The sequence below is a fragment of the Musca autumnalis genome, unplaced genomic scaffold (assembly GCF_047663935.1).
Source record: "Musca autumnalis isolate F117 unplaced genomic scaffold, ASM4766393v1 scaffold_3, whole genome shotgun sequence".
NCBI classification, from domain to species: domain Eukaryota; kingdom Metazoa; phylum Arthropoda; class Insecta; order Diptera; family Muscidae; genus Musca; species Musca autumnalis.
In genome coordinates this window covers 178,193,662-178,221,284 of record NW_027411866.1, presented here as the reverse complement: position 1 = coordinate 178,221,284, position 27,623 = coordinate 178,193,662, and the positions used below count along the sequence as shown (strand labels likewise).

The following is a 27,623-nucleotide window of genomic DNA, read 5'->3' as shown; positions in this document are numbered from 1 at the left end:
TGTTCTAAGTACATGTCTTTACAATATTGTCATGCATGTGAAGGAAACATGAAACAAAAGAGTCCAAATTATTGTTACTAACGGACGGATTTTGATCTCCTTTCTTCATTCACCCACGCCATAATGTATTCAAGGAATTGTTGTTATTATAGTTGCCGTTTGTTAACTTCCATTGTTCCATAAAGAGGACATAAAATTTTAGTTAAAAGTAATTATAATAGTTTTGTTATCTTAAATCGTTGTTGTTGTTGTTGTCGTCATTGTTCATTATGGCCATTCTTGTCTTAGTATCCGTTTGCTCCAATTTTATTATATTTAAGTTTTATACATATTAGTTCCTTTTGTAAGACATGCGTGAGTGTGTGTGTGTGTTTTGGCTTGTAGTGAAATAGAGTTTATCGAAAGAAAGAATATTGCTTACAGTTTGAAAAATGTTTTAGGCTGATATATTAATATTGATTATATTGTCAAGTCAATAATGTCGTTATAAAATATATTAGAAATGGTTAAGATGTATTTACCACTGTCTAAATGGATTCCTTACAGATTCGAAAAAAAATTGAACCACAACAAAAATCCATCAATGTCAGAATATTTGTTCCCTTGCTACCATTAATCATATTAAAAATAATACACTCTCTACTTGTAATGTTGTAAGGTATAAATAGTGTTGGGTTCATATAATTTGTTTTTAAATATTTTTCGTTGCACTCTAATATACACACAGTAATGTAACAACAATAATAATAATAATAGTTTATGTACTTTTCATGTAATATTCTTTGGCATTTTGCTAAGAACCAATTAAATGTTATTTGTGTAAACAATGATAAGGATGATTACGATAAAATAACCCTCGATGAAAGATAATGCCAAATAATTTGTTCAATTAAATGTTATTTTAATCCAATATATAAATACATGAAGTGTATTCAAATTACATTTGCCAAGGACCTAATTACCTATAACAAATGAGATGAGAGTTTGATAACACTGTACAACACAAAACATAATTACAAGATAATTCGGCCGGATTATGAAAGAGGACCGAAAAAAAGAAGACACGTGTATCGGCGTTTTGAATGTTTACGTCGGGAAGTAAAATATGTGTAGCAAGTTCCGCCCATTTCTAAATTTTTTGAAATATTCGAGATCAGATTCCTTGGAATCCTTGCATATATTGCAAATACACATTTCATTTATTCAGCGAATTATATTGAAATTTGATGGAGAATATTTTTGTCTTTGACGTCTTCTATGTAGAATGAAGTTTTGTGGGATAAAACTTATAAACTCAGATAAAGTACAACATTAACCCTAAAACGTGATTTTACTTTTGGCAGATTCCTGACGTTTAGGTACGATTTCGAGTTTTGGTGTATTCGGGGACCTACAGTAAAATTTTATGACAAATAATTTTGTAGAATATTTTGATCTGATACGATCACATTTTAAAGGAGTTTTTAAACGTTTTTGAAAAAAGGGACCAAAAAGATCCGTTTAGTGACTCGCATGAGGGTTAATTTTTTTCATAAAAATATACCCCACATTGTTGTCAGTAATACTGCCAAAGACACTTTAATCCTAAAATACAAGGATTCCAAGGAATCTGATATCGAATATTTCAAAAACTGTTGAAATGGCCGGAACTTGACACGCCTATTTAGGTGTGCGGGGTTTCTTGTAATTTAAAAAAAAAAAACAATTTTTTTGTACTGTGTAATTTGCGTTATGAAACCGCAGAGTCGTGGATATTTAAGAATTTTAAAAGCACCGAAACCGCGCAACAAAAGAGGAATTTAAAAGTTTAAATAAACGCTCTTTCGTAAAAATTTGAAATAGAATTAAAGAGGACAATTAGGCGCCACCGTTGTTCAATTGTATACACTCCGAAACACTCCGAGGACGAGGATTTTTTTTAAGATTTTCAGATGGACCCAAAACATGCAAAAGAGGTGGATTTTTAAGGATTTTCTGGTGGTTTCAAAATTTCGAAAGGACGTGGATATTTAAAAGATTTTCAGGTGGACCCAAAACTTACAAAGGACGTGGATATTTAAAAGATTTTCAGGTGGACCCAAAACTTACAAGGGACGTGGATTTTTTAGGATTTTCAGATGGACCCAAAAATTAGAAAGGATGTGTATATTTTAAAGATTTTCAGATGGACTCAAAACTTACACAGGACGTGGATATTTTAAAGATTTTCAGATGGACCCAAAACTTGCAAAGGATTTGGTTTTTTTAAAGATTTTCAGGTGGACGAAAATTTACAAATGACTTGGATTTTTAAAGATTTTCAGCCCAATTCGGTCCAAAGCTTTGTAAATTTTTTGTCCATCTGAAAATCTTTAAAAAATATACGCCCTTTGTCTTCTTCGGGTCCATCAAAATGTATTTATAAAAATCTAAGCCTTTTGACTTTTTCGGTCCCACCAAAAATCTTTAAAAAATCTACACCTTTTGTCTTCTTTGGGTCCATCAAAAAATGTAAGCCTTTTGTCTTTTTGGGGTGAATCAAAAAATCTTTAATAAATCTACAGCTTTTTTCATCTTCGGGTCCACTACAACATTTTTAAAGAATCTACGCATTCCGTCTTCTTTGGGTCCATCAAAAAATCTACGTCTTTTGTATTCTTTGGGTCCATCAAAAAGTCGTTAAAAAATCGACGTCTTTTGTCTTCGTTGAGTCCATCAAAAATCTACGCCTTTTGTCTTCTTCGGGTCCATCAAAAAATCGTTAAAACATCTAAGACTGTTGCCTTCTTCGGTCCATGAAAAAATTTAAAAATATTAAAATCCAAACCAAAATGAACCAAAATGCATGCATTGATGTTAACGGCGAACTCACCGACGAAATCGCAATATCAATGGGCGTCAGGCAGGGCTGTATATTATCGCCTCTTTTATTCAATATTTACTCCCAAAAAATATTCACGGAGGCCTTGCAAAATGAGAAAATGGGAATACGAACCAATGGTGTTCTTATAAATAACATACGATATGCAGACGATACGACAATTCTAGCAAGCAGTCTAAATGGCCTACAAAAAGCAATAGACAAACTTACAACGGTAAGCGAATTATATGGGCTTAAAATTAACATCACAAAAACAAAATACATGATTATCAGTAGAAAGAACACATATAACAACACATCGCTGACAATCCATAACACAGAAATTGAAAAAGTAACTACATTCAAATATTTGGGAGTATTGATAAATGACAAATGGGACATATCACATGAAATTCGATGTCGAATAGAGATGGCCAGAGGAGCATTTTATAAATACAATAAATTACTAACAAGTCATGATATCGGTCTTCAAACAAAAGTTAGATTTGTGAAATGTTACGTATGGTCTGTACTACTATATGCAGCAGAGACATGGACAATTAAAGCCAAAGATGAAAAAAAACTAGAGGCATTTGAACTATGGATCTATAGAAGAATCTTAAAAATACCCTGGACCGATCGAGTAACTAACAATGAAGTTTTAAGAAGAATGAACGTGGATCGACAATTGATTAAAACGATAAAAAATAGGAAAATCTCATATTTCGGCCACATAATGAGAAATGATAAATACCAACTCATCCAAACAATTCTCAAAGGGAAAATTGAAGGAAGACCCAGTAGAGGAAGAAGAGAACTCTCCTGGCTTAAAAATATTCAAGATTGGACTGGCTACGATGACGAAAGGAACTTGTTTAGGGCGGCCAAAAATAGAGAACTGCCGACAATATAAATAACAAAAATATATACAAGAAAATATTTATATATTCTGAAATGTAATATAATTATTGTAAAACGATTTAATGTATGATCGCTTATATCCGAACAACGGATGGGCAAATAAAAGAAGAAAGAAGAAAATCTTTAAAAAATTTACGCCTTTTGTCTTCTTCGAGTCCATCAAAATTTGTTTATAAAAATCTAGGCGTTTTGTCTTCTTCGGGTCAATCAAAAAAAAAACAAAAAAATTAAAATCTTTAAAAAAATTTACGCCTTTTGTCTTTTCGGGTCCATCAAAATTTCTTTATAAAAATCTAGGCCTTCTGTCGATCGGGTCCATCAAAAAAAAATAAATAAATAAAATATAATAAAATAAAATCTTTAAAAAAATTTACGCCTTTCGTCTTCTTCGGGTCCATAAAAAAAAATAAAATCTTTAAAAAAATTTACGCCTTTTGTCTTCTTCTGGTCCACCAAAATTTGTTTATAAAAATCTAGGCCTTTTGTCTTCTTTGGGTCCATCAAAATTTGTTTATAAAAATCTAGGCATTTTGTCTTCTTCTGGTCCACCAAAATTTGTTTATAAAAATCTAGGCCTTTTGTCTTCTTTGGGTCCATCAAAATTTGTTTATAAAAATCTAGGCATTTTGTCTTCTTCGGGTCCATCAAAAAATCTTTAAAAAAATCTACGACTTGTGTCTTCTTCTGGTCCATTAAAAAATCTTTAAGAAATCTACGCCTTGTGTCTTCTTCGGGTTCATTAAAAATCTTTAAAAAATCTACGCCTTTTGTCTTCTTTGGGTTTATCAAAAAAATCTTTAAAAAATCTACGCCTTTAAAAAGTTTACAAATTTCGTCTTCTTCGGGTCCATCAAAAAAAATTTTAAAAAATGTACGCCTTTTGTCTTCTTCATGTCCATCAATTTTTTTTTTTAATTTACAATTTTTTTTTTTTTTTTTTTTTTTGATTGCTTGAGTTGAGTATTCCCCCATTGGCTTAACTTCATTTATTACCCTCTATTACAGAGAGTAATGTTTTTCAAAACGAACTGACAGTGTTGCAAAATTTTACTGATCGCTACCAATATCATGATTTCATCCCGGCGAAGGGAATTATCAATTGGCTTCTCAGTTTTTGAAATGATGCCTTTTTAGCGAAAAACCGAACTCTTTAAGTGTCTAGTATTCTCATATGAACGAGAATCACACTCACTTTTTTGAAAAATTTACTCCTCTTGTGTTCTTCGGGTCCATCAAAAAAAAATTTAAAAATCTACGCTTTTTGTGTCTTTGATCCATCAAAAAACCTACGCCCTTGGTCTTCTTCGGTTCCATATTTTTTTTTAAAAAATCTACGCCTTTTGTCTTCTTCGGATCCATTAAAAAATATTTTAGAAAATCTACGCGTTTTGTCTTTTTCGGGTCCATAAAAAAATCTTTAAAAAATCCACGCTTTTTGTCCTCTACGTGTCGATTAATGAATCTTTAAAAAATCTACGCCTCTTGTGAGCTCTTTGTCCTCCTAAAAAACTTTAATAAATAAAAGACTTTTATCCACTTCGAGTCTATCAAAACATATTTAAAAAATCTACGCATGTTGGCCTCTTGGGTCCATTAAAAATCTTAATCCTAAAAAATCAATTCATGAATCTCGTCCTCATCGGGTCCACCAACAAAAACATTCAAGTTTTTATTCCCTTTGGGAACACATAAATAATCCTCGTCTGGTATTAACATTAATGTGGTATACAAAGCGTATGAGTACTGACACAACGTATACGTTCTCATAATTGTGGAAGATGTATTGTTTTTATCTAAAGTTTACGTTTCAAGTGCACTGTTTTGAGCATTTGTTATCTCCTCGGCAAGTGTGAATACTCTTTAGGTCGATGTTGTACTGGATTGATAGTTGTTAATAAATTAGACCCATGTGGTTCCTTTGACAATTTTTCTATACTTTTATTACTATGTTGTATGTCACGCCATACATTTCTCCAAATGTGGTTTAGTGTCATCCCAGCATTGGTGATTTGCAAAAGATCCATATTAAACATACACATATACATTGAGCAACAACAACACTTAAAAATTTAATTAAAATCACCACATCCGTCTCCAAAGGGTTCAATAGCAGCATCAGCATATCACATGCTATTTATTTCCTCTTCTGTGTATTACCAAAATTATATTAATCTTCATATAACTTTGGAATCTGACACATATGGTTGTTGTGATAATATTAATCCTGTTTGCTGTAGACAATTTGCTAAGCAAAGTTCAAAAATAATTACACAAATTAGTTGCAAAATATTGGTAAACAATTTCCTAATAAAATGAAACTATGCTATATGTACATATGTATGTATGTGAGTATGTACACAAACATACTTAGTTTGGTAAATGTGAAACCTTCTGTAACAATGTCGCCTTCTTATTTTATCTTAGTTCTTCCCTTGATGTCCGCTCTTTGTCCCTGTTGCTGCATTACTTGCTGTCATTAATGTTTTGTCCTTAAAGGAGTATACCAAAAATGACTTCTTTCTTCTTTTGCTTCATCCCTTGCCATCATTCACACTGCATTATTAATATGGTGACATTTGAGATGAGTATTCAACTTTGTATTCAATGTTTTATTTATTGATGGAACATATTGACTTTTGGTTGTGAATTGTCACACATGAACTTGCATCACTGTTGTCATATGAAGCATTTGGATTTAATTAAAGGAAGTTGGGAAAAAAATAATAAATAATAATTGGAATGTGTACCATTATTTACATTCCTATTATAATTATTATAGGACTGGAAGATTTTTACTCCGTTTTTATACTTTCAAAGAAAAGAGAGAAAAGATAATAAAATGGCAACTCTAAATTAAACACAACTTCTGAACGACACACGTACACGTAAATGCGTTCAAAAAAATTTATGTGTGTGTGCCTTAAAATTTATTGGCTGTTATTTATTGAAAGATGTATTTAAAAGATAAGCAAAAGATATAATTACAAACGCATTTTACTTGCATCTATACTTAAAGTTGTTTGTGAATAAATTTATCTTTCAGTCTCTGTGTGTATATTTAATACTTATTAATATGGAGATAATTTAAGTACATATTTATTTCCCCTTGGGATATTAAGTCTGTAAATAATGAAGAGTCATAATAATTGCAATAAACATAAGAGTCATACAAAGAATTAAAAACAATTATGGAATGGGAAAAATAAATATTAAAGGAACACATTCAGGAAAGTTTAAGAATAATAATGATTGAAAATCAATATTGGAATCACGGATGATATATTGAAAATTACCTATAATTTCCTTAAAAAATAAGGTTTTTTGTTTGCCTAGGATTCATCTAGAAATCTTTTAAAATCCTTTCAAATATCTTTAAAATCCATAAATTAAAAAAAAATCTATAACAAAGCCACATCTTTAGGTCCATCTATAACACCTAAAATGATTTGTTTTTGGCATCTTCAGGCCCACCAATAATTTTTGAAAAAACAACTTCTTTTTTCTTCTAATAATTTTTACAAATGATGTTTTGATGGAGCAGAAAAAGACAAGTGGCGTACATTTTTTACAAATTTTTTTGATGGATCAGAAGAAGAAAAAAGTCGTATATTATTTAAGATTTTTTGAAGGACCCGAAGAAGACAAAAGGCGTAGACTTTTTAAAGAATTTTTATGGAACCGAAGAAGACAAAAGGCGTAGATTTTTTTGATGGACCCAAGGAGACAAAAGGCGTAGATTTTTTAAAGATTTTTTTATGGAAGCGAAGATGACAAGAGGAGTACATTTTTCAAAGATTTTAAATTTTTTAAAGATTTTTTGATGGACCCGAAGAAGATAAAAGGCGTACATTTTTATAAAATTTTTATGGACCCAAAGAAGACAAATGGCGTAGATTTTTTAAAGATTTTTGATGGATCCGAAGAAGACAAAATGCGTACATTTTTTATGAAGACAAAAGGCTTAAATTTTCTTAAAGATTTTTTGATGGACCCGAAGAAGACAAAAGGCGTACATTTCTTATGAAGACAAAAGGTTTAAATTTTTTTAAAGATTTTTTAATGGACCCGAAGAAGACAAAAAGCGTAGATTTTTTATGAAGACAAAAAGGCTTAGATTTTTTTAAAGATTTTTTGATGGACCCGAAGAAGATAAAAGACGTAAATTTTTTTGATGGACCCGAAGAAGACAATAGGCGTAGATTTTTTGATACACCCAAAGAAGACCAAAGGCGTAGATTTTTTAAAGATTTTTTTGATGGACCCGAAAAAGACAATAGGCGTAGATTTTTTGATACACCCAATGAAGACAAAAGGCGTAGATTTTTTAAAGATTTTTTTTATGGAACCGAAGAAGACAAAAGGCGTAGATTTTTTAAAGATTTTTTGATGGACCCAAAGAAGACAAAAGGCGTAGATTTTTTAAAGATTTTTTTGATGGACCCAAAGAAGACAAAAGGCGTAGATTTTTTAAAGATTTTTTGATGGACCCAAAGAAGACAAAAGGCGTAGATTTTTTAAAGATTTTTTGATGGACCCAAAGAAGACAAAAGGCGTAGATTTTTTAAAGATTTTTTGATGGACCCAAAGAAGACAAAAGGCGTAGATTTTTTAAAGATTTTTTTATGGACCCAAAGAAGACAAAAGGCGTAGATTTTTTAAAGATTTTTTGATGGACCCAAAGAAGACAAAAGGCGTAGATTTTTTGATGGACCCGAAAAAGACAAAAGGCGTAGATTTTTTAAAGATTTTTTGATGGACCCAAAGAAGACAAAAGGTGTAGATTTTTTTAAAGATTTTTTGATGGACCCAAAGAAGACAAAAGGTGTAGATTTTTTTAAAGATTTTTTGATGGACCCAAAGATGAAAAAAGGCGTAGATTTTTTTAAAGATTTTTTGATGGACCCAAAGAAGACAAAAGGTGTAGATTTTTTTAAAGATTTTTTGATGGACCCAAAGATGAAGAAAGGCGTAGATTTTTTTAAAGATTTTTTGATGGACCCAAAGAATTTTAAAAGTTTTTGTAATGGACCCGAAGAAGACAAAAGGCGTAAATTTTGAAAAGTTTTTGTAATGGACCCGAAGAAGACAAAATTCGTAGATTTTTTTAAATTTTTTTTTTTTTTTTGGTGGACCCAAAGAAGACAATGTCGTAGATTTTTTCAAGATTCACCCGAAGAAGTGAATTCACCCGAAGAAGACAAAATGCGTAGTTTTTTAAAGATTTTTTGATGGACCCGAAGAAGACAAAAGGCGTAGATTTTTTAAAGACTTTTTGATGGACTCAAGGAAGACAAAAGGCGTAGATTTTTTTAAAGATTTTTAGATGGACCCAAAGAAGACTAAAAGCGTAGATTTTTTAAAGATTTTTTGATGGACCCAAAGAAGATAAAAGGCGTAGATTTTTTAAAGATTTTTTGATGGACCCATAGAAGACAAAAGGCGTAGATTTTTTTTAAAAAAATTTTGATGGACCCAAAGAAGACAAAAGGCGTAGATTTTTTTAAAGATTTTTTGATGGAACCGAAGAAGACAAAAGTCGTAGATTTTTTTAAAGATTTTTTTATGGAACCGAAGAAGACAAAAGGCGTAGATTTTTTTAAAGATTTTTTGATGGACCCAAAGAAGACAAAAGGCGTAGATTTCTTAAAGATTTGTTGATGGACCCAAAGAAGACAAAAGGCGTAGATTTCTTAAAGATTTTTTGATGGACCCAAAGAAGACAAAAGGCGTAGATTTTTTAAAGATTTTTTGATGGACCCAAAGAAGACAAAAGGCGTAGATTTTTTAAAGATTTTTTGATGGACCCAAAGAAGATAAAAGGCGTAGATTTTTTAAATATTTTTTGATGGACCCAAAGAAGACAAAAGGCGTAGATTTTTTAAATATTTTTTGATGGACCCAAAGAAGACAAAAGGCGTAGATTTTTTAAATATTTTTTGATGGACCCGAAGAAGACAAAAGGAGTAGATTTTTAAAGATTTTTTGATGGACCCAAAGAAGACAAAAGGCGTAGATTTTTGTAAAGATTTTTTGATGGACCCAAAGAAGACAAAAGGCGTAGATTTTTTTAAAGATTTTTTGATGGATCCAAAGAAGACAAGAGGCGTAGATTTTTTTAAAGATTTTTTGATGGACCCAAAGATGACAAAAGGCGTAGATTTTTTAAAGATTTTTTGATGGACCCAAAGAAGACCAAAGGCGTAGATTTTTTAAAGATTTTTTGATGGACTCAAGGAAGACAAAAGGCGTAGATTTTTTTAAAGATTTTTAGATGGACCCAAAGAAGACAAAAAGCGTGGATTTTTTGATGTACCCGAAGAAGACAAAAGGTGTAGATTTTTTGATGGACCAGAAGAAGACAGAAGGCGTATATTTTTCTAAAGATTTTTTGATAGGCCCAAAGAAGACAAAAGAGGTAGATTTTTTAATTTCCTTGGATTTTTGTTATCCTAGGTCACCAACAATAATATTTGGAAGCTTCAAACACGAGTTTGTTTAAAAAAATGTTAAACATATTATGCCAATTCCACTATATTAAATTATTTGCCATTTAAATTAATACCGATTTCTTCATAAGCGTAAAATTAATTATTTCTTTAAATGAAATAATTTTTCTTTTAATACCTTTTCTTATTAATTGTTTTCTTTTCCCTTTCTTTTCATTTCATTTCATGTTTGCCGTCTTAATCCTGCTGCTGACGACTACGATGACAACTTTGATGCTGATGCTGCTGTTATCTACCACCCCCGATACCCACCCTACAAATTGCAATTCATTTTTTTTGCTCAATATAAAATCAACAATCATTTCCGTTTCCTTTTAATTTTCCTTCCTCTTTTTTATTGTTTTCCTTGACTGGACTATCATCATCGTCATTGTTTTTATGGCGTCTGTCGCTTGTTTCTTCGCCTTTTTCATATGTCAACAAAATCAAAATTATCTGTTTGACATTCTTATTCTCTTTGGCCTTGTGGTACTCTTGATAACGATTACGATGACACTCCTCTCGGTAAATGTTTGCTGTTGATGCTGCGCAACTTGCAAACAAACAAAATGAAAAACGCCAACTTCATTCATATCAACAATCAACTATACAAACCCATCTTAACAACTCACTCACTCACACACTGACACACAATGCAATCTGATGCAATAAATTGTCAATAATCTATATATATATATATATATTTCATTTCACATCTTTATATATAATTCTCCTTGTCTGGATGCCAATTCTTCATTTCGTTTTTTTTTTCTTCGAATTCTTTTAACGTCTGCAAACATTTTTTATGGCTGTGGTGCAATGTTGAAAATCCCTTCCTTGCATTGCCGTTTTATTCCTCCTCTGATTTTGTCCAACTACAGCTTACAGAAAATGTCAAACGACCGATGTATTTTGCAATCAACCCGGCGGTTTACCACCCTCGGATGGCAGTCGTTTGTCCGGTCCATGTGTGCCCACGGAAAAACGTTGTGATGGCTATTTGGATTGCCGCAATGGTCGTGATGAAGAGGGCTGCAAGGGCACCGCCTGTCGCCTGGATCAGTTTCGTTGTGCCAATGGCTTAAAGTGTATTAGTGCTTCATTGAAGTGCAATCACAAGGATGACTGTGGCGATAATTCTGATGAACAGGGATGCAGTAAGTACAAACATTCATACATATATTCACTACAAAGCAAATTTTGTTGTATTGTCTCTCTCTTTTATTATTGTTGTTGTTATCAATGGCTTCTTGGGCAAGTGAGTGAATGTTCGTTTGGTATGGCAGCTGTTTGTTCTATCATCATTTATCCTAGTAACAGCAGCCACATTAGCTGCAGTAGTAGTGGTAGCAGTCGTAATAGTATGTGTTGCCTATGGCCTGTGGCGTCTACATTGTGACATGACCATTGCGTTTGTCCTTTGATTCGAATTTTTGTCCAACTATTGTTTCGTTTTCCTACCGACCGACCAACCAACAAACTGGCGATCGACAGATGTTATTGCCTCGGACCTTGTGTATCTTTGTGCGAGCCATGTACTTAATGTTGTGGAAAATTTACGGAATGTCAAAAAGGGAAAATCCCATGAATTTGCAACCTCAGGTTGAGCATATTGCACAGAGTGATTGGTTTTAAGAAGATTTGTTTGATTTTAGTGCAGTGGATTGATTGATTTCCAATTCTCAAAAAAAAGAAAAAGCCCAGGGAACAAAGCACAATATGAAGAGTGTTACTGCCAACACTCTTAGTCTTCGTTAGAAGATTATGCGGATTTTAGTATTCTAGTAGGAGATTCAAGGTTTATGGGGTAATAATCATCTTGGGTATTGGTGGCGTATACGATGTGACAGCACTTATACGTCATGGAAAATTTAAACAATAATCAAAAAATGCAATTATTCTAATAATATGTTGAGATATGATTATATAAAAATATTTCTTATAATTGACTTCAGATTTTTATTTACGCAAAATGAAAAACAAAATTTAAAGGATATTTACATTTTGTTCCTAATTCGTTTTATAACAAATAAAATCAATATTTATATTCCGCAGCAACAAACAAAGATTTATCCTTCTCAAAAAAACTTTATTTCATACCACACAATTTCTAAGATAAACATCCATTTTTGTCATTTCCAATTCTGTATATGACTGGAATTCCAAGCGTTTCCAGTTGCTGTTAGTGACACTTAAATTTGTTTTTTTTTTTTTTAAATGGTTCAACGTGCGCTGCAATATATTGAAAATGTCAAACTCAATTTGTAATCCATTAAATGTACATATTCATGCGCCAATAGTTTGACAATTTGTATAGATGCTTCAAAAAAAAAACACGAAATCACCTTGACGATGGGAGGCGTATAGGTTGTGACAAAACGTATACGTTTTTTGGGAAATTTTAACGTTAATAAAAATTGGAGTACGGAAACACAGGATTTTATTTATTTTCACAATATAGACGGGATGGATTTTAGTTTTTGCAGCAAATTAGAGGCGATTTAGTTCTCGCATACGAAATTGGGTGACATATATATACGTTGTGACAGCACTCATACGTAATGGACATTTTTAAGAATTATTAAATGTTGAAATAAATAGGATTTTTAGATCTTTTTAAAGGAATAATGTCAGAGATTAGCGATTATAGGAAATATAAAAACATTTGTATGAAATATCTCCAAATCATCTATGCAATGCAATACAAAAAATTGTATTTTTGGTAACTTTACAGTATCTCACTATTCGTATACAGAATTGGAAATGGCAACAATTTATGTTTATTCTTAGAAATGGTAAGGTATAAAATCCACTCTATTTGAAAAGGACCTTTGTTTTTTGCTGCAGAACATACTTACTTACTTACTTACTTAGATGGCTTTTATACTAAACAGAACGTCTTGTTCCATAAGCCGAACTAAGAATAGATTTCCAAAGGCACCGATCTTTTGCCTTACTTCTCCAATTTTTGACGCCATGTTTTGTGATATCTTTTTCAACTTGGTCTTTCCATCGGAGTTTTGGCCTTCCCTTGGGGCGTATACCGTCGAGTGGCTGGTATTCAAATGCCTTTTTGGCGGGGGCATCTTTATCCATCCTGCTGACATGGCCAAACCAACGTAATCGTTGTAGTTCGATACGTTTTACTATATCGATGTCGGTCGACTGGTATAGCTCGTGGTCCATACGACGTCGGTATTCACCTTCAACACATATTGGTTCATAACTCTTTCGAAGAATTTTTCACTCAAACACACCAAGTTCAGCCTCATCTGCTTTCGCAAGTACCCATGCTTCAGATCCATACATAAGAACGGGTAGTATCAGTGTCCGGTAAAGTGTAAGTTTTCTTTGACGATAGGTGGTTTTGCTTTTAAACTGTTTATTTAGACCAATATTATTCTTGGCCAATATTATTCTTCTCTTTATTTCAAGGCTTATATTGTTGGTTTTATTTATGGCGGTGCCGAGGTAGATAAAGTCATTTACTATCTCAAATTTATAATTATTAACATCCACAGTTGGTCCGAGTCTACTGCACGACTTGCGTGTTGATAGCATAAACTTCGTCTTATCGCCGTTGACTGCCAGACCCACTTTGGCAGACTCTTTTTCAATTTTTTCAAAGGTGGCTGTTACAGCTCGCGCTGATCTACCTATTATGTCTATGTCATCTGCGTATGCAAGCAACATTACATCTTTATTGTATATCGTGTTGTTTTTTGTCTCTGGCCGTATATATTCGCATCTCGTATGACCTTTTCCAGTAGGATATTAAATAGGTCACACGATAGACTGTCACCTTGCCTGAAACCTCGTTTTGTGTTGAAAGGCTCGGAGAGGTTCCTTCCTATTTTAACCCCTGATATTGTGTCAGCCAATGTCATCCTGCATAGTCGAATTAGTTTTGCAGGGATGCCAAACTCAGACATGGCTTGAAACACCTTTGCTCTAATTGGGCTGTCTAACGGGGCCTTATAGTCGACGAACAGGTGGTATGTGTCGATCTGTCTTTCGTGGGTCTTTTCCACTATTTGGCGCAGTGTGAAGATTTGGTCAATTGTCGACTTACCAGGTCTAAAACCGCATTGGTATGACCCGATTATTTCATTGACCATGGGTTTTAAGCGTTCACACAGTATGCTCGACAACACTTTATATGCGATGGGAAGGAGACTTATACCTCGGTAATTTGCACAAACCGTTTTGTCTCCTTTCTTATGTACGGGACATAGTAGGCTGAGGTTCCAAATTAGCTGATGCATACTCCTTACCAGCATTTCGCCACCGGTCTTGAACAATTCGGCGGCAGGTCCATCAGCTCCTGCTGCCTTATTGTTTTTCAGCCGATGAATGGCTGTCGTAACCTCGCTTTGGCTAGGTGGTAGACATTCAACATGGTCATTTACGATTGGTTCTGGAGTATCTTCATCGCCATCCATATTCGATACCAAAAGCTTCATAAAGAGCTCCTTCCAGATCCTCAGTACGCTATGTGTATCAGTTACCAGATTCCATTGGTCATCTTTACAGGAGAATGTGCCTGCACCATATCCTTCAGTCTGGTGTTTTACACTCTGGTAAAATTTTCGGACTTCATTCTGACTCCTGAACATCTCAAGTTTCTCACGCTCCTTCTTTTTTCTCCTGAAAATACGCTTTTCCTCTCTCCTCTTCTCCAGATAAGTTTCTTTCGTTCTTCGTGTTGCTACTGAATGCAGTGTTGCTCTATATGCCGCGTTCTTTTCTTCTGTAGCTTTACGACACTTCTGAACGTACCATAAATTTTTAGGTGGAGGTTTTTGGTACCCAAGTATGGTTTTTGCGGCAGTCTAAAGGGAGTGGGCTATTCTTTGCCAACGTGCTTCTACATTATCGGGACAAGGAGTGCTGTTATCCAGCATGCGAGTCAGTTGAGCGGAGTAGGCTTGTGCTGTCTGTTGTGTTTGCAGCTTCTCGACATCCAGCTTCCGACCGGTGTTAGATCGCACTTTTGCCACAACATTAAGACGAGTGCGTACCTTGGCTGCTACAAGGGAATGGTCCGAATCGATGTTCGCACCTCGAATCGATCGGACATCTAACACACTGGACGAGTGTCTTCCATCTATTACAACATGATCAATCTGATTTTTTGTTTTCCCATCCGGGGATATCCACGTAGCCTTGTGTATGTCGAGGTGTGGGAATCTGGTGCTGCTCACTACCATGTTCTTTGCCGCTGCAAAATCAATCAGCCTCATTCCGTTGTCGTATGTTACCTCATGAAGACTGAATTTGCCGACCGTGGGACCGAATATATTTTCCCTTCCAATTTTAGCATTAAAATCTCCTAGAACAATCTTAATGTCGTGGCCAGGGCAGCAGTCGTATACTCTCTCTAGGCGCTCGTAGAATATATCCGTGGTCTGCACGTCTTTCTCTTCGGTCGGAGCATGGGCGCAGATGAGACTGATGTTAAAAAACTTTGCTTTTATACGGATTGTGGCAATTCCCTCATCAACCGGAGTAAAACTGGATACAAGATTTTTAAGCCTCCGGTTTACCATGAATCCAACACCTAGCTCATGCTTCGTTTCATGACAGCTATAATACATTGCGTAATCGTTTGTGATCTTTACGTCTGCCCGATTCCATCGCACTTCCTGTAAGGCGATAATATCAGCATTGTACTTGTCAAGTACATCCGCCAATGCGTAAACTGCACCTACTCTGTAAAGAGTCCTGACATTCCAGGTGCAGATTCGCAGATCATGGTCCTTAATACGTTTGCGGGGGTAGTCAACTTTAGAGGGGTTTGTTTTTTTTTTCTTTTTCATAGTAAGCTGTTTTGACGGGGTGAGTTACTAGCCCAACGCCCAACCCAAGTTTTTATCGTTCTTATGGGTGAACGCGCGGCACCTGTTAGCTCACTACCTTTAACGGGCGTTAAAGACAGCTCCCCAGGTGACACCACGGGGAGGTCAGTGTCCACTTGAGATGAATGAGGGACCAAGATAAGTCCTGGGCTTTGCCATGTTAAAGCCGGTCAAGACCGTTCCTTGGTATCATTCATCCCCCACGTCACCCGCTGCAGAACATAATTATAGCTTTTATTTGTTATAAAACAAATTAGAAACAACATTTAAATATCCTTTAAATTTTGTTTTTAATTTTGCGTAGATAAAAATCTGAAGTTATTTATAAAAATATTTGTATACAAATATATTTCAACATATTATTAGAATACATGCATTTTTTATTATTGTTTAAATTTTCCATAACGTTTAAGTGCTGTCACATTGTATATGCCACCCCCCTTTCATAGACGACATAATCCAATTGTACTAACAACGTTTCCACTTGATAATGTATTTTGTTTCGAATTCCATGTGTACATATATAATTATCATCCAGTTAATGGTATTGACATATATGTAAAAACCATCAGTAATTTGTATAGACCAGCAATGGGCCAAAGGTGACGTATACATTGTGACAGCACTCATACGTCATGGTGATGTATTGACAATAATCTAAAATTCAGGGAGAAAAATAAAATGAACGCACTGTTACTGTAGAATTCTATGCGAATGCAATTTGAATTTGGTATTGACAGTTGTATAATCCATCGATAATTCGTATAGACGTTTCACAAATAACATAAAATCACCGTGATGAAGAGTGATGTAAACATTGTGACGACACTCATACGTAATGGGGAAGTATTGACAATAATCCAAAATCCAGGGAGAAAAATAAATTGAGCATTCCTTTAGATTTTGATACTTTAAAAGTGGCAAAAGTTGTGAACATCTCTCACATGAATGGTATGCTTTTGAAGTAGGGGAACTTTTTAATTAAAAGACTTTTTTTTAATTTTTAAGGGAAAGAATTTAGTCCGAACTCTTTTCTAAAAATATTTAATTCTTGTTTTATTTTGAATTTTACAGAAACAGGCTGTAAAATTATTATATATTGGGGGGATGTGCTCAAGTAGGTCCCAATTTACATTAGGCGAGTTTACTTGCGGCAATTGTCAGTTTGTTGGTGAGAGAGGGTGTTGAGAGGCAAAGGGCTACCATATGCCTCACCTCTCTCTCCATCAAACTGACAATTGCCGCAAGTAAACTCGCCTAATGTAAATTGGGACTAGTATTATTTTCCCAAACACAAACGTCGTCAAAACACAAATACCGACAAAAAACAAATATTTATAAAAAACTCTTTTGGTCTAAATGTGATTAATTTGGTCACAATTAATGAGGCAAATAAATAAAAATAATAATCATTATCTAAATGATTATTGCAATAATAGCCGTGGTAAATATTATTAATTAATTTAATTTTTACATGCAACAAAGTAACGAAAACTTGCTTTGATTTATATCACACGCATATATATTTATGAAGCACATAAGTAATGACAATAATCAAATGTCATATTTATATGGATTATAATTTACAATTTTTTTACAATAAGCTTTTATGAAAATCCTTTATTAAATCCACCTAATATAGTAGTTTCGTTAAAGCCTAAAACATATTAAGTAATAATAGTACATCAAATGTCATGACAATATTAAAAAATTGCATACATAGATTAAATTTACTTAAGATAAGAGGTCAAAGATTAAAATAATTTATCGATTTTCACAACAAAAGTTAGTTTCTGCTTAATATGTCAAAGTGCATTTGTAATCCATTAAATATTTGTTATTTGTATAAAAATCACATTTGCAAATGAAGTTTATTAATGGGTGGGGTATACGTTGTGACAACACGTATACGCCCTTCAAAACTGAAATTTTAATCCATTAAATAAAATTTATTATATTTGACGACATCCGTCTAAACATATTACACTGTGCAGCAGCATTTGTTTTGGAGTTAAAAGCCCTTGGTGGGTATACAACGAACCCAAAAAGAAATTTTCGCCATAGGTTAAATTTCTGAGATATCGCGCAATGGAGTTTTTGATTTTTCCCTATAATACTTGGGGAGGCAAACAATTCTTTTGGGCATTAAATATCAATAAAGAAAATATTATCAATAAGGAAGGACAGTTACGCCATAGTCAAAATTCTTAGTCGAAATAGCCATGTCCGTCCGTCTGTCTGTTGAAATCAAGATACAGTTCGCAATTTTTAAGTGCGAACTTTATAATTTTGTATAGCCTTCATAGAACTGTACCTCCAGATTTTACGTATTTTCAATGTTATATCCTCAATATCCCACTGAAATGGCTGAGATTTAGTATTTAGTCCTCTTTGGGGGTATACAACTCTCCACCGGAAATTTGTCTGGATATCTACACGTCTTCATATATCCCCCCATAGAACTTTACCTCCTGATTTCCGGTATTTTGAAGGTTGTGGCCTCAATATCCTAACGAAATGACTGACTGTGTTTAGTCTTCCTTAATGGTATAATACTTTCCACCAAAAATGTATGGGTACGGCTCTTCATATAACCCCCCATAGAACTGTATGGTGGGTAGAAAACTTTCACATACACATTTTTCAGTATAAAGTTAAAATATTATTCTCCTCCAAGGCGTAGACGAAGAGCTTACTAGTTACTAATTGTTCATATTTACTTCAATACAGTTCGTGGTGGATAGTATAAAAGGTTCGGCTCTGTATTAACACCTTTCTTACTTGTTACCTTTACCCTTTACAATAGTCGACAGCACTGGCAAATTGTATTGAAGCATGATAGGGAGTCGTATACGTTGTGACAGCACTTATACGCCCTTGATAAACTTTAGGGGAAAATCTTAAAAATACTTACAGTCTAAGCTGTATCTGACCATAAGCCAACTTCCAATTTTGCTGTTGGGTTTAGTTACCGTTGAAAAACTGATATTGTCTTGCCGGAATCTCGAATCCAAATTTTTGTGTGTGCAAGTCGGCCATCCTAACCTTGGTTTGCGAATTTTTAATTTTTTTTTTAAATATTGTATTGGATGTGCCAGTTTGTATGGTTATAAATATTTGACTGATATATTCAACACCGGATACAAAAATAAAGCCCCTTTTCCCTATTTTTATGCAAAAAATGGAATTTTAGTAGGGTTTTGGGCCCATATCTCTGGAAGAAACGACCCGTCCGATTTAGTCAATCCTTGAAATTGATCTAGAGGTCATTATCTTAGAAAGTTTCCTCAAGAACAATTTTGTAGCTCCTATAAACGGCTCAGGGTTCACCAACGGTAAACTTAAATAAAACAAGTAAAAAAGTGTCAGTCGGCTTTGCCGACAAATATATACCCTCAGCCAATGTGAAGCGAAACTTTCACCTCCGGACAGACCGAATGTATTTAAGGTCTCTTCAGAATTTTGTGGCCCTTTTTGGACATTTGAACTTGCCGACAAAAATATGGATTAGGAATTAACTGCACTAATACACAAATGTTGAACTTTTGTAGGGCAGGTACCCTTAAATATTAGGAGATCCAAAGTTTGGACCAAATTGGTTGCCCCATTCAAGTGAAATCGTCATAGCATTTTAGTGACATTTTTTAAAAATTGGGGTACTATAGCCCATATTCGAACCTGATCTATATCTGGTAGATATATTAGGATGTGCAAAGTATGGATTACATTCACTCCCTTCAAGAGTTATCGTGCGCACAATTTTTCCGAACATTTTTGAACTTTTGTGTGGGAAGTACCTGAAGGAGTGGACCGATATAGCCCATCTTCGAATTTAAACTATGTTTTGATAAAATATTACGAAGGCCAAATTTTGGACCGAATCGACAGATCCGTTCGAGAGTTATCTTGCGCTCCAACCACTACACAAGGTGTCATAGGGGCTTTTTGCAACTTTCCGGTCATTTTCTCAGGAAGTATGCACTTGCCCCTGATGAAACTTGTACTGTCGTATGGGGGAAGTGAATACAAGTTGTTGCAACAAAAATCAAAGCGATTCGAGAGCAAGTCCAAAACTGAACTTATCCGAAATTTTGTGTGGGAGGTACCCGAAGCAGTGGGCCGATGAAGTCCATATTGGAACCTAATCTAAGTCTGGTAGACTTTCACTTTCACGATGTGCAAAGTATGGACCAAATCGGTTACTTCCTTCAAGAGTTATCGTGCCCACAAATTTTCCGAACATTTTGGAACTTTTGTGGGGGAGGTACCTGAAGGAGTGGACCTATATGGCCCATCTTCGAACTTAAATCAAATCTGGACAAAATATTTCGATACCCAAAAATTGAACCGAATCGATTGATCCGTTCGAGAGTTATCGTGCGCACCAGCCAGACGGACAGACGGGCAGACAGACAGACAGACATTGCTAGATCAACTCAAAATTGTCTGAAACGGATATCGTACAAACATACTTGGGGTCTAAAACCATTATTTTGATGAGGCACATTTTTGGTCGTATCAAAGTGTAAATACCCTCTTTAGCCTAAAGGCTGAGGGTATAAAAAACGTGTTTGCTGCAGCTAATACCTGACATCGGGCAAAAATATATATAGGAGCTATATCCAAATCAGAACAGATTTCGATATAATTTGGCACATTTATTTCTAGGCCGAATTCAGTCACACCTTCCAAATTTCATCAAAATCGGACGTAAAACGCGTGTTTGGTGCAGCATATACTGGAGCTATATCCAAATCTGAACCGATTTCGATATAATTTGGCACATGTATTTCTAGATCGAATACAGTCACACTTTCCAAATTCCAACGAAATCGGACGTAAAAAGCGTGTTTGGTGCAGCAAATACCTGAAATCAGGCAAAAAAAATATATAGGAGCTATATCCAAATCTAAACCGATTTTTACCAAAAAGCAATGGCGTTCTTCCTGTGGCAAAAAAAAATTCTATTCCCCAATTTTCAGCTGAATCGGGCAATAAATGCGACCTATAGGTTTCGAACGGAAGGAAAGACGGACGGACATGCATAAATCGATCAGAAAGTGATTCTATATCCCCAACAGAAACTATGGGTCTATCTCGTTTCCTTATGCATGTTACATACAAATGCACAAAGACATAATACCCCTTACCACAGTGTGGTGTAGGGTATAAAAAGTATTAAGGTGTGCAAGCTTTTGAGAATATCGGTTAGTTCGTTCTGGAACTATATTGTGGACCATCCATTTTAAATGGTGTCCGTAGGTATTTTTAAAGCTGTTGGGTCACTTTCTCCGCCCACGAAAAAAAATTACATCGATGTAATCAGGATCACAAACACTACCTTCGGTAAAACATATCAAAACTATCCTCGAACAGGCCTAAAACTGTATTTAAGCGCAAAGTTATGAACTTTTAAGGGGGATGTTCCAGAAGGACTATATCGATATAAGTAGTCCATCTACAAACTTGATTTAAGCTTGGAATAAATATTACGATGCCCATAGTTACAACCAAATCAGTTACTCCCTTCGAGAGTTCTTGGGTGCACCAGCCAGACAGATGGACACTAGGGTTATGACTTTTTGAATTTTTTTCTCAAAAATGACTTCCTGTAGAAGGGATGAATGAACTTTTGCCTAATAATCACTACGCTATCGTTTATTCCATTGAAATATGACTTCAAAAAATTGTCCATAATTTTGAAAAATTCAAATTTTAAAATCCTTTTGTGCGTGAGGTTTTTTTTATAATAATTATAATTTTATGTAATCTTCTGGCAAAACTCATCACGCTATGATACAGGGGTATGAGGTTGTAAAAAAGTCATAACCCTAATGGACACATATAGCTAGATCTACCCCAAATTGTCTGAAACGGATTTGGTTTTAAAATATATGGGTCTAAAACCAATATTAACCATTATCTACTATCATACCCTCTTTAGCCAAAAGGCTATTCATAAAAATTAAAAACAAGGTTCATATTTCGAAACAAATAATTCCAAACCTATGATATAGCTTTTCCATCCCAGTTATCTTCTCCTTACTATATCAACATATTTTCTTAAAATTGTTTACCCCACAAAGTCGATGAATGATGAAACTCAATATTTTTCTTTTGGCCTTAATTAAGTATCAATTATTATCGCGCAGAGAGAGCGAAAAAGGAAACTTGTTGACATAATTCCCTATCATGTTGCTTTTCCCTGAATGTCAATCAATGTCATAAGCAAGCATTTTTTCCATTATCGACATCTTCAGCATCATCATCGTCATTGAGATGCAATTACATTGTGATTATGCAAAAAGAACACAGCTGTGAAAATTCAAATTAAATATTTAATTTTGTTTCTTTTGTTTTCTTCGTTTGTGTTGAAATTGTATTCTTCTGTCGCACCTGCATCTTTTGCATATACAGGTGTGCTGGGGCGTTGCGTCTTTATGCGTAATGACAACCATGCCATTAACATATTTTACAGTTCAGCGTTATTATCAGCATCCAGCGTAGCAAGCAGTCAGCCCTATTTTTCCTTGGCATCACAATAGCAAAGGCATAAATGTAGCAACAGCAAAGAATGGAATGGATGGACATAACGTCCTTTGTGCAGGAATGCAAACCCCGTTTACACGTTTATACCTTTTAATGAAATAGCAACAATGTCGTTATCAGCGCCCTTTTTATTATTCGCACATTTTTGCATTTTTCACACTCACCCCTTCCACACCACCACACTTATCTCACATCCTGCTTTCTTTCTTTTGTATTTACAGATTTCCCACCATGTCATCATGGCCAGTTCCGCTGTACCAATGCCCTGTGTATACCCTCGAACTTCTATTGTGATGGTTATCATGATTGTGCTGATGAGAGTGATGAAGCCAATTGTACGGCGATTGCATGCCCCGATAATAAATTCCTTTGTCCTCGAGGCGGTGTTAATGGTACCCCCAAATGTATATTGAAAACCCAGTTGTGTGATGGCAAACGTGATTGTGAGGATGGCAGTGATGAGGAGGAGGCCTGTTGTAAGTATCGCCAACACTGAACATAGAATTCGTAATGATGATGATTATTGTTTGTTTTTTTTTTTTTCTAGCTACCTCTTCCTGTCCCGCTTTAAGTTGTGAATACAAATGTGGTCCCTCATTAACCGGCGGTGTTTGCTATTGTCGTCCTGGCCAATCGTTGGCTGCCGATAATCGCACATGTGTGGATTTTGATGAATGTTCCGAGTGGGGTCATTGTGACCAACTGTGTACAAATACCGAAGGCTCCTATGCTTGTTCCTGTACCCATGGTTATACCCTGATAAACAATGCCAAATGTATTGCTCCAGATGCCAGCAATTTGCAATTGATATTTGCCCATGACAGGGCTGTGGTGCGTATGTCCTCACATGGTGGTGATCCGCGGATTATTGCCAATGCCAGTGCTGCTTCCGGTGTGGCCTATCATTATCAACGCAACACTCTGTACTGGTCGGATACAAAGACGCGCAAGGTCCAAAGTTTACCCCTGGATGTGTTTAGCAGTGCAATACAACCCCTGGATCTTACATTACCCGGCACATGGGCCCCTGTGGCCTTGGCCGTAGATTGGGTTGGTGATAAAATTTATGTGGCTGATTTGGTGGGCCAAAAAATTGATGTCTTTGAATTAACCGGTAACTGGCATGCTGTGGTCTTGGGCTCCAATCTCACAGGTCCCGCCGATTTGGCCTTGGATCCCACTGCTGGTCTCATGTTTGTGGCCGATGGTGGCCAAGTGTTGAAGGCACACATGGATGGTACCCATGTCAGATCCATAGTATCCGAAGCTGCCTACAAAGCCAGTGGTGTCACTGTGGACATAATCTCGAAACGTGTTTTCTGGTGTGACTCCCTATTGGACTACATTGAAACAGTCGACTATGAAGGCAATCATCGTGTCATGGTATTAAGGGGTCAGCAGGTACCCAGTCCATCACGTTTGGCCTTATTTGAAAATCGCATTTTCTGGACAGATGCCACAAAACAGGGTATTATGTCGGTAGATAAATATGCTGGACCCACATCAATACAGGTAACCTATAAGGCCAAGGATATACGTGAACCCAAGGGCATTGTTGCCGTACATGCTTTGAGCCAACCCAAAGCCACCAATCCTTGTGGTAGCAATAACGGAGGCTGTAATCACATGTGTATCGTAACGGCCGTCAAGGGAGCCAATCATTTGGGTTATCGTTGTGCTTGCCACACTGGCTATCAATTGCAATCGGATTTGAAGAACTGTAAAATTGTCAAAGAATTCCTCATGTATTCCCAGCAACGTTTTATCAAGGGCAAGGTATTGGAACCGGTTATTGAAGGTTTCAGTGATGCAATACTGCCAGTGGTCTCACGCAGAGCTCGTTTTGTGGGTTTGGATTTTGATGCCCGTGATGAGTTTATTTACTATTCCGATGTTTTGCAAGATGTCATCTATAGGGTTCATCGCAATGGCACCGGCCGTGAAATTGTCTTGGCCTCACAAAATGAAGGTGTTGAGGGCTTGGCTGTTGATTGGGTCTCCAAGAATCTCTACTACATTGATTCGCGCAAAGGCACCCTTAACGTTCTCTCCACACGTAATGTTACCCATCGCCGTACTCTGCTGAAAAATCTTAAACGTCCTCGTGCCATTGTTGTACATCCCAACAAGGGTTATATATTCTTCTCAGAATGGGATCGTCCAGCCAATATTACCCGTGCCAACACAGACGGCTCCAATCTATTGGTCTTTAAAAATGTCACCTTGGGTTGGCCGAATGGTTTGTCCATTGATTTCAAAGAAGATCGTGTCTATTGGTGTGATGCCCTTCTCGATCATGTTCAACATTCCAAATTGGATGGTACCGATATTAAAACTGTCAACTCCCGCCTAGTAAGACATCCCTTCTCCATTGTCATACACAACGATTGGATGTATATAACCGATTGGCGTCTCGATGCAATTATACGTTTACACAAGCTGACGGGCGAACAAGAAGAAATGATGGTTCGTGAACCACAGACAAATCGTTTATATGGTGTCAAAGTCTATAGTCATGATGTCCAGACAGTGTCTGATGCCCAACCATGCCACTTTGATAATGGCAAATGTGAAAAGATTTGTTTTGCGGTACCCTCAAATGATACTGGCGTTTTGCAAGCGAAGTGTTCCTGTCCCTATGGTGAGCGTTTGGCCGATGATCAGGTTTCATGTGTTGTGGATGAAAGTGCCGAACCCCCCGTGCAGCCTTGCCCCAACTCTTGGGATTTCACCTGTAACAATCAAAGATGTATACCCAAGTCATGGGTTTGCGATGGCGATGACGATTGCTTGGATAACAGTGATGAAGAGCAGAATTGTACAAGTAAGTAGGAATTAGGGAGAACATTAAAAATGTTGAGAAATTAGCGATGTAAACATGGCTTTACTGTCTGAAAACAAGTTACTGAATAAATCTTATGCCAAGTTTACATTTACTAAGTCCACTCAATTTCAACGTTAATTGCATTGCTCTCCTATCTTTCATCTTTTCATTTATTTTCTTTGGATGATCACAATGGACCGGAAGATCTCCGAGTGACGCAGTCACAAATTTGTCACTGCACATATCCAAACCTAACCTAACCTTGCTCAAGCGTATAATAAAATCCTATGGATTTCAGATGAGATTTCATTTGACGTATACCCAAAGGAATTGACAGTTGAAATCTACTCGATTTCGTAAATGTATACGTACTTACTTAGCTGGCCCATTACAGAACATTTGTTCCATAGGCCGAACTAAGAAAAGATCTCCAATTCTCTCTGTTTAGTGCTTCGCTTTCTGGAATACCGCGCCTTGTCATCTCTTCATCCACATGTTTGCGCCATCTATTCTTTGGCCTGCCAATTCTGTGTGCACCGCCATGTGGCTCGAATTTATACGCTTCATTCTTATCGTTAATTCTAATTATATGGCCTAGCCAACGCAGTCGCTGCATCTCGATACGTTTAACTATATGGATGTCGTTGTATAGCAGATACAGCTCGTGGTTCATGCGACGTCGATATTCACCGTCAACGCAGATTGGTACATAGATCTTTCGAAGAATTTTTCTCTCAAACACGCCAAGCACTGCCTTATCTGCTTGCTCGGGTAGTATCAGTGTTTTGTAAAGCGTTATTTTTGTTTGACGAGTTGTGGCTTTGTTTTTGAAGTGCTTACTTAAGCCAAAGTAGCATCTGTTGGCCAATACAATTCTTCTTTTTATTTCACAACTGATGTCGTTTGTTGTGCTTACGGCGGTGCCGAGGTATACGAAGTATTTTACTACCTCAAAATTATAGCAACGAACTTCAACAGTTGGTCCGATCTCAATGGACGCATTGCGCGTCGACACCATCAACTTGGTCTACCGCCAGACGCACTTTAGCAGATACTCCTTCGACCTTCATAAAGGTATCAGTTACTTCTTTTACTGATCGCCCCATGATGTCTATATCATCAGCATAAGGAAGTAACATGTGGCTATTGGTGTAGATTGTACCACTTCTTTTGACGTTTGCCTCTCGTATAACCTTTTCCAGCAGGATTTTGAAGAGATCACACGAAAGGCTGTCTCCTTGCCTGAAACCTCTTTTGGTGCCAAACTCTTCGGTGAGGTTCTTTCTTATTTAAATTGAGGACCTCGTGTCAGTTAATGTCATTTTACAAAGCCGAATGAGCTTTGCGGGGATACCAAATTCAGACATTGCTTGGAATACCTTTGAACGTAGCGGGCTGTCGAAGGCTGCTTTATAATCGACAAAAAGGTGGTAGGTGTCGATCTGCATCTCTTGGGTCTTCTCCAGGATTTGCCGCAGGGTGAATATCTGATCAATGGTGGACTTGCCAGGTCTAAAGCCGCATTGGTAAAATCCAATTATTTCGTTGACCATGGGCTTTAGTCGTTCGCACAATATACCTGACACTATCTTGTAGTCGATAGGGAGAAGACTTATGCCCCTATAGTTGGAGCATGAAGTCTTATCTCCCTTCTTGTGGACGGGGCACAGGATACTCAGGTTCCAATCGTCGGGTACTCGTTCTTCCTGCCAGATGGTGCAAACTAGCTGATGCATACACCTTATCAGCGTGTCGCCTGCGGTTTTAAACAGCTCGCCTGGTAGGCCATCCGCTCCCGCTGCCTTATTATTATTCAGCCGATTTATTGCTGTCTTTACCTCATCTTGGCTGGGCGGTATACATTCAATACCATCTTCTGGGATTGGGTCTGTGGTATCTTCGTCGTCTTCGTTGCTATTGGATACCAACAGTTTTGAAAAATGTTCTTTCCATATCCTGTACCAAAGCCATCAGTTTGATGCTTGACTCTTTGGAAGAATTTTCGGACTTTATTCTGGTTCCTGTACATCTCGATTTATTCACACTCCCGCTTTTCCATCTCTCTCTTTTTCCTGTGGAAAAGACGTTTCTCCTCTCTGCTTTTCTCCCGATATCTCTCTCGTGCGCTACGCGTTGCTACTAATTGT

The 27,623-nt window shown here is 36.1% G+C and overlaps 1 protein-coding gene across 6 annotated transcripts in view; it reads left to right on the top strand.

Moving 5' to 3' along the window:
- mgl (low-density lipoprotein receptor-related protein megalin) overlaps nucleotides 1–27,623 on the top strand; it is a 579,665-nt gene that overhangs the window by 533,687 nt on the left and 18,355 nt on the right. For all 6 annotated transcript variants that reach the window (XM_073975913.1, XM_073975918.1, XM_073975917.1 and 3 more), the window contains 3 exons: nucleotides 11,127–11,402; nucleotides 22,874–23,128; nucleotides 23,200–25,476. In XM_073975913.1, the coding sequence (XP_073832014.1) occupies nucleotides 11,127–11,402; nucleotides 22,874–23,128; nucleotides 23,200–25,476 (2,808 nt within the window). The remainder of the gene's footprint in view (nucleotides 1–11,126; nucleotides 11,403–22,873; nucleotides 23,129–23,199; nucleotides 25,477–27,623) is intronic.